The sequence below is a fragment of the Mus caroli genome, chromosome 7 (assembly GCF_900094665.2).
Source record: "Mus caroli chromosome 7, CAROLI_EIJ_v1.1, whole genome shotgun sequence".
NCBI lineage: Eukaryota > Metazoa > Chordata > Mammalia > Rodentia > Muridae > Mus > Mus caroli.
Window position 1 is genome coordinate 91,648,927 of NC_034576.1, and position 8,500 is coordinate 91,657,426.

At 36.9% G+C, this 8,500-nt stretch overlaps 1 protein-coding gene across 2 annotated transcripts in view; it reads left to right on the forward strand.

Moving 5' to 3' along the window:
* The window catches only part of Rab38 (RAB38, member RAS oncogene family), a 67,253-nt gene that overhangs the window by 21,021 nt on the left and 37,732 nt on the right, over positions 1–8,500 (forward strand). For both annotated transcript variants that reach the window (XM_021168234.1, XM_029479174.1), the window contains exon 2: positions 3,020–3,300. In XM_021168234.1, coding sequence (XP_021023893.1) covers positions 3,020–3,300 — 281 coding nt within the window. The remainder of the gene's footprint in view (positions 1–3,019; positions 3,301–8,500) is intronic.

An 8,500-nucleotide genomic window follows, 5' to 3' on the forward strand; every position in this document is an offset into this window, starting at 1 on the left:
TGGTAGTTTCAGAATCCTTATGGAGATTGTCCCCTGGACACTTGATACTTAAGTTTCTTCCCCAAGTTACTGGTTTAGCTCCCTTAGTGCCTTCCTTTCTAGGTCCTGATTTCCTCACTTCATTTGTCCACTTGCTTGCGTTCTTTCTCTTTGTAGTTACTGATCCTTTTTAAAATTTGGACTCTGAGCTCTTCTTCTCAGATTTCATGCATCTCATTATCTTTGGTTTCCAGTACTAGGGAGTTGGGTGCTTATGAAAGTATCATAGTGAATTGTTTGCTACCTTTGTATTTCATGCTCTGTTAAAATAGAGGTATTTCTCAGTCTTTCTTTTTGTCCTATTCTGTCTATTGTTTTTATTTTATTTTTATGTTAGGTCTCTGGTGATAGATCTTTAATTAGGTTTTAATGTTCTATAATGCTACTTATTTTGGAAACTAACCACAGTAGCAGATTATCAGCAATCTCAATCTAAACTTTTAGTAGATGATAATTTGTGTTCTTGCTTATGTCCTGATAGATTTCAGAGTCAGTGTCCCTAGGGTATTGGTTAAGGGACTATATTTTGTAGTGCCTTTAGAGGTATGGGTATTAGTATTTCAGAGTCAGGTGAGGAAAGAATCTGGAAGAGGGAAAGTTAGAATAATAAAGTTAGAAATTAGGGAATAAAGAGTTCTGAGAATTATTAGAGACAATATCTTTGAGTAGATATAGAGAAAGAAAGGAGCGTATAAAATTAGATTTTTTTTTACTGGGATATAGATTAAAACACAATAGCATAACAATTAATATAAATAATAATGATAATAATAGTTATAACAGCTCTAACGTGCATCAGAAGAAGGCATTATGACTATAGTTAGGAAGATGTGGCTTCTTCCTCATCTTGTCTCGCCTTTTGAACCAGTCTTCATAGGAAGGAAAAGGAGATTTATTGTGTTAATAATCATTCATAATAGGGTCAATAATTCAAACAATGTCAGTTTGTCCTTGCAAGGGTGAGAAGTTTGTATGGCTGAAGTCCACTTTCTTCCAAAATTCCCAGTCTGACACTTGCTGTCAGATTGCAACTTAGTTTCTGGTGTTTTGAGGATCATTCTTTTTGTCAAAACTTACTGTGACTGACACTGAGAAAGAGTTTAGAAGACCTCCTTGCCTATGTTTACTTTTTTTTTTTTTTAATTTACTTTATCTGCATTTATTTTATGCTGAATTTATCCCCGTGCTATGAGTTTTTGTTTCCACAGTTTCTTCTGGGATTTCTTTTTCTTCTGTGCAACCTCCTCTTCTGGCTTTGGAACGATCTGTTCCTTCTCAGAGAGGATCATCTCAATGTGGCAGGGGGAGCTCATGTATGGTTAATCCGGCCATCAGCTCTGTAGGTTCGTCGGCGCATCTTAGGTGCCTTGTTCACCTGGGTGCGTTCAATGACTAGAGAATCAACATCTAAACCCTAAAGTTCAACATTACTCTGCATTTTTAAGCAAGTGCAGCAAAACTTCAGCACTCTCTTTTGGCCACCGTCCCTGTGTCCAGCCCTACTGTTTGGCCTGGGTGCACCTACCAACTCTACCTATATACCACCGGAATGTAGTGGCACACATTGCTTCTTTAAAGTGACATCCTTCAGATACTTGGTGGCTTTGCTTATATGCATACCCTTGATGACCTGGTCAGTTTCCCGAGTGTTCTTAAAGTAAGCAAGAAGGTTTGAACCTCTTGATTTGCATGATTTTGTGGGAGGTTTCTGGGTCAAGAGAGTGGTGAACCATCTTTACAGGTCACCTCTGGCTACTTACAGGAAGAACCCATGTTTACTTTTTATGGAGTCTGTCCGAATACCATATCACATTCTGTAGCTCCTCTATGCAGTGGCAGGGGTATCGGTTGAGGATCCTTGAGAAGTTTTGAGCTTCAGTTTCCATACTTTGGATGCTTTTTCCAGTCTGTTCTGCTTGAAGCCTGGTTGTACCATCGGCAGTCCATACTAAGTTCTGCTTCAAACTTCCTGGGAGTATAGTTGCTCACTCAACTAATGGGCAGGAACAGCTGTGTGCATTTGGAATTCCTCTCCGCTTCAAACAGCTATGGCACACTTTGACTTCTGAAGCTGGCTGTGCTCTCCGACCTCTGGTTGGGTTTCTGAAACCTGGTCTTATATTGTTGGTTGTCTGGGAATCTGCTTCCCAGGCAGCGACAGCTTGGTTTTCCAGGGTATGGGCAGTGTGCCTAGGCTGCAGTGATGGCCTTGCTGTTGCTTTGTGGGCAACAAACACTATACTAAGTATTATGTCTGTTTTGCATAGCTCTTTCTTTTATAAGAATAGAACCTATTTTTAATATAAATATTTTTTCTGCTAGTCTCACAGACACAGCTCCTAATATGTCACCTTACCCTGAATTCCAAAGAAGGCCACATGTAATTTAACACTTGAAATGTAGCTAACTACTATGACTTACCAGATTGAAGTAATTAAATTTTATTGTTTTAATTAACTTAATGTAAATATCCATATACACTTATTGAGGTACTAAATAAGCAGAGTTATAAAATATTGTATGCTATACATTTTCTCAATAAATATTTCATCTTTCACATTTATTTTCTTATTTTGTGCCCATTCAAGTGCACACACACATACACAAGCACGTATACTATAGCACATTTGTGCAGTTCAGAAGACAAGTTGAGGTAATCAGGTTTCTCCTTTTACCATGGTAGTTATAGGGTTTGAATTAATGTCTTTAGGATAAATGGCAAGAGCCTACAAATGTTGAGCTAACTTAAAGGCCCAATAATCAAATACCTATTTTTAAAAAATTAAATTTTCCTTTCTGGTTGTAAATATTAAACAACATAGCTACATAAATGTATATTTTATCCTGTCTCTAAATATTAGCATTAAAACTTTCTATTGCATCACCTGATCATTTGGGGGGGGTATGAAGCTCCAGTGTAGTGTACAATTATGATTCAAATTTTAGTAACTTAGTGAATTCTGTCTCTTTTTGCTGACAGGTCAAGAAAGATTTGGAAACATGACAAGAGTTTATTACCGGGAAGCTATGGGGGCATTTATTGTTTTTGATGTCACCAGACCAGCCACATTTGAAGCTGTGGCAAAGTGGAAAAATGATTTGGACTCAAAGTTAACGCTCCCTAATGGTAAGCCAGTGTCAGTGGTTCTGTTGGCCAACAAATGTGACCAAGGGAAGGATGTGCTTATGAACAATGGACTCAAGATGGACCAGTTCTGCAAGGAGCATGGCTTCGTAGGATGGTTTGAAACATCAGCCAAGGTAATGCTACATTAAATAATAAGGTTAATAGAGTAGGATTTACAAAGAAACCAACATATAACCATTATTATTATCATAGTGACAATAATGTTTCTGTCCAGTGATTTGGAGTTAGCAAATTGTTTTGTGCTCTTTCTCATAGTTATGTAATAAGTGACAGAAATTATTATTTACTACTTAAGATGATTATGACTAGATAAACCAAACCACTTGTATGTGGCCACATGTCAGGCAGTATGCCTTGATTCATTCACTTATTGGGATAATAATCAAACTAAGGTAGTTAACATGTTCATCACCTTATTTTGTAGTGTTTTCTGAGATTTTCTGTATGCATATAAATATATCCTTTAGATTATTTAGATTACACATGGATCATAATTATAATTGTAAACAAGTTTTTGAGCTCAATTCATACTGGCATGTTTTACAAACATTCTTGCACTCAGTCCTTACAACATTTTGTAATTTCACAGATATATATATATATATATATATTTTTTTTTTGTAATTTCACAGATATATATATATATATATATATTCATAAATATTTGAAAATATATGAAAGAAATAGAGGTCACATTCTGTGTCACTGTCTTATTCTTCACACTGTGACCATTAAGTGCATGCATGTGCATGTCAGGAGTTATACTTTGTCATATGAATGAAGAGATGACAATCATATAGAACCACCATATTGGGGATACTAGGATAGTGGGGAAAGAGACAGAATAATACAAATGTGGAGAGCATAGCCTAGCTTGGTATTTCTGGTTCTGCTGGTAGCCTGGGAAGTACGAGGAACTGAGAGCCAGGAACCTTTGTGTACAAAGAGAATTGCACGTAGAGCTGTGCCTTACCTTAGATTTGTTAGAACAAATTTTCTTTTCTACTCTCACTCTTAGTTCCAATTTTGGTTTATATGTTAAATCTCAATCATAGCAGGGAATAACTTTAATAGTAAATATGTTCAGTTCAATTTACTTTTTTTTTTTTTTTTTTTTTTTTTTTTTTTTTTTTTTTTTTTTGGTTTTTCGAGACAGGGTTTCTCTGTGTAGCCCTGGCTGTCCTGGAACTCACTTTGTAGACCAGGCTGGCCTCGAACTCAGAAATCCGCCTGCCTCTGCCTCCCGAGTGCTGGGATTAAAGGCGTGCGCCACCACGCCCGGCTTCAATTTACTTTTAATTAACATAAATACTTAGACAAATTTATGTCAGGCAGTATACCTTGATTTATTTACTCATTGGATAATAATCAAACTAGGGTAGTTAGCATATTCATCACCTTATTTTGTTGTGTTTTCTGAGATTTTCTGTATGCATATAAATATATCATTTAGATTATTTATATTATAATCTATGTAATTTTGTTATCATAGCTGTCCTACTCTTTTTAATTAATGTAAAATAAATATTTAGATATCTGTGAATCCCAAGCATTTGCTACTTGTTTGGAATTCAGATGTGCATAAGACAGGTATTATCTCTTTACTTCTGGAGGTCATCAGTAGACTCCATTGCAGACATTCATATATAGCTTCAGAGAATTGTGGGGGAAATTCCTTGAATGGCCATCATTCAAAGTGGGTTGCAGGTGTTCTGTTACATAGTATCTTACTATAGATACTCTACTCTACTCTATAGGTTAAACATAGCTATGTATTTTCAGATAGCTGGAAGAAATAAAATGTTTCATTAAATATGTTTCCTTTGATTTAAACATTTCTGGATTCCTATGGGAAAATGACCTTGCCCAAGATTATCTAGGGATTGAAAAGAAAAGGCTTATTTAAGAATATCCCTGAAGTGTAAACCCAGCAGGATTAAGCTACTACTCGACTCACAAGATGATGGAAAGGGAAAAGAGCTGCTGGTCCCACTTATGGGTTCCCAATTGAAGCAGTCTTGGTTAGAGTAATTTCTGGACACACTCAGCACCTGGCCCCTCTCTGCTCTACCATAGCTCACTAAGATTTCCTTGGGTTTCGTGAGTTAGGTTGTTCAGTTCTTAGTGGTGCCTTTGTTTGTTTCTTTGTTTGTTTGCTTGCTTGCTTGTTTTTTGTTTTGTTTTGGATTTTTTTGTTTTTTGTTTTGTTTTGTTTTGTTTTTGTTTTGTTTTGTTTTAAACAGTTTCATATTCTAGTGTACTTCTGTAGCTCTTTTAATCCTTAATTAGCAATTTCGTATTATTCATCCCTTAGTTCTAGAACACAAGAAATTTAACATCCGTAGTTTTCCCCTGAATTATCCTGGAATTTCCTTTTTCATTCCAAAACACCAGTTAACTAACATAGTCTTCATTTTCCCTGAGCCACATACCCCACTTTCACACTGTGTGTACTTTCCTTCAGATCCTTTCCTTGTCTTTTTTCTTGCTTTCTTGTTTTCATTCTTCCTTTCTTGCTTGCTTCCTTGCTTTATTTCAACTCTTCATCTGTTCACAGGAGACATGGTGTTCTGCATTACTCTTCTTAACTACTGCTGAATGAGAAGGAATATATTTTATGGAGAAGTGGTCTTTTATTATTCTTCCACTGAATGGACACCATAAAGAATATCTTACTTACCAGTCAAGTATTATGTGCACTGAAAGTGCAGATATTTTTAAAGCAGATACAATCAGGCTTCATGCCTAACCATAGCATAGCATATGTAAAATTTGTAGTGTGCAGAGTAGAGATTAATTACTAACAAGAAACAGGGTAAGGAGGCTATGAACTGTTGGTCAGGTTGAATTACTTCAGCGTCTAAGAACTTTCTTAACTTTGTTTTCCTTACTTCTCTTTGTTCCCCCATTGCAGCATCAAATTCTGTATGCCTGAGAATCCTATGCTCATTAACTTCAGGCCTGGCTGACCTTCCCACTTAGATACTATATTTCCAATTGTCCAAATTTACACTAGTGTTAAGTTTGAAGAGAAGCTATGTACACGCTATGTACACGTGTGAGAAAGTGGGCCATGGAATTTCACAAGCAATGTGCACATGATTGTGTAAGACCACATGGTGAAACATAGAGTCTACATTCTACTTCTGTCTTCTCTCTAAAAGCAATTCATTTGAAGTTGCCCTGCTGAGCCTTCTAACAATAATGGCTTGCTGACCCTGAGTTAACTTCACCATCAATATTTGAAACCTCTGCAAAAATATGCATCACTGGCAAAGTGTAGTGCCAAGCTGCTGAACAAGTCCTTTCACACGTCGGAAATAAAAGTCTGCTAAGATTTGAATACGGCATTTTACCCCATAAAACTGAGACCCAGATTAAACTTCCTGTTTGACCCTGAGATGGCAGCATTTGGGAACAGCAGTTCCTTCTTTGATTGCATGTGGGATCAGGGGATGTGTCTATTATAATATTTTGATAACGTAAGCAGATCTCTTGAATGATATCATAATCAGCTGGCAATGAACATCTGATTTCCGTTTTTCCCTTTTTATATCTCAAAACCTACTAATGAGTCAAAGCCACACACTCTGTCTTTGCCCTCATAGCCACAACCTGTAGAAATACCATGGACATCAGTAGTAACCTTGCCCTTTCTTGATTGAAACTGGAGCTTATAATCAAAACTACCTTCCACCATGCTGTTGACCCTACTGCCCAGGAGAATTTCATGCCTTAGCCTTGCAGTTTCTTCAGTAACTTTCATATGTTTGTATGTATACATACATAAAGTGGTGCATCTGATCTTTAAATCTTACCTTCTTATATTAAATTCAAAGGAAGGAAAAATGATCTTTACCAAATCAGATTTTCTTTGCACTCTGTATGAATGAGTGTGGATTTTCTAGGTAACATATGGTTGCTCCCTCAAGCATATTAACTTTCCCCAAACATTCCTGATTTATTCCTGCCATTTAAAAATAATTATCAATTTGTTTTACTCCTGGTTGTAAGCTTACACTTACATGTATAAGTGGGATCTCAGTCCATCTTTCTCTGTCCATTTACTCTAACAATAGATGTTTTATGCTTTCCTGTGAACATATATAATTTTCACAATTTGCTTTCATTATAAAAAATTTGGAGTCCTGCCATCTAAGCTCCTCTCGAGGGTGGACTGAACCCTGCGATGTGTTAACAGGTTCACCTAGTGCATTCCTGGAAGCTGTTGTCTGAGTCTTCCCACTTTCACTTTGGGGATTTGCTTTCTTACCATCTTCTGAAGTTGTTGAAATTATTGTGAAAATGTATGTGGATCACCTAGATACATTGCACGATTTCACTGTCACACACACACACACACACACAGCTACTGTTGATCGGTGCCATAGCCTAGAGTCCATCAGCTAATCTGGGTTTTACTGTCCATAGTTGGCTCTGGGGTGCACACAGCTGTACTCTTGTGAGAAGTCCTTTTGTATCTGACCTCCCACCACCAGCACTTCATTTCGCTCTTAAAGTGTGGTTCTGTAGGTGCAGCTGTGTGCAGAAATGGGGCATTGAAACAATGGAGCATGTTGAATCTGTGTAATAGTGAGGATGAGTCTAATTCACAGAGGAAAACCTGCAGTGTATTCTGTTCTTGTTTCCCTTTATCTCAAGATTTACTACTGGCTGATTTCTCTTCTATGTATAGTGAATCTGTAGGTACACACTTTCAAGAATGCTGTAGGTAAAGAGGTGCATTGGGAAGCAGCTATTTTGAGTTAAAAGTCAATATGCCTGTGGATGAGAGAATATATGTGCTTGACTGTGGATCATCTGACATGGTGCTACTTATTGTAGAAAAAGAGTGAACACTTGACACAGCACAGCTTTTTCCCTACTGTATTTTAATAAGTGCTAAACACATTTACTACCTTTAGAGTTTTTTTTTTTAGCTCACTTACACAGGGAAAACTTATAATTCTTTTTTTGTTTGTTTGTTTCTTCCCCCCCCCTTTTTTTTTTTGGAGGCAAGTCTTCCATACCTAGGGTGGCCTCAAACTCACTATGTAGTCAAGGATGACCATGTGTTATTATTTTGCTATGAATAGACAAGGTTAATCTAGTATGACCTTGTCTTATTGATCTTTCTGCTGCCATTTCCTGAGCGCTGAGATTACAGGCATCTGTCACTGTACATGTTTTATGAGGTGCTAGGGATTTGACTAAACTCATAGATTTGTATATTCTAGATAAGCACATAATATGCTATTTATAATAGCTTTTCAGATTTTCTCTCTCTCTCTCTCTCTCTCTCTCTCTCTCTCT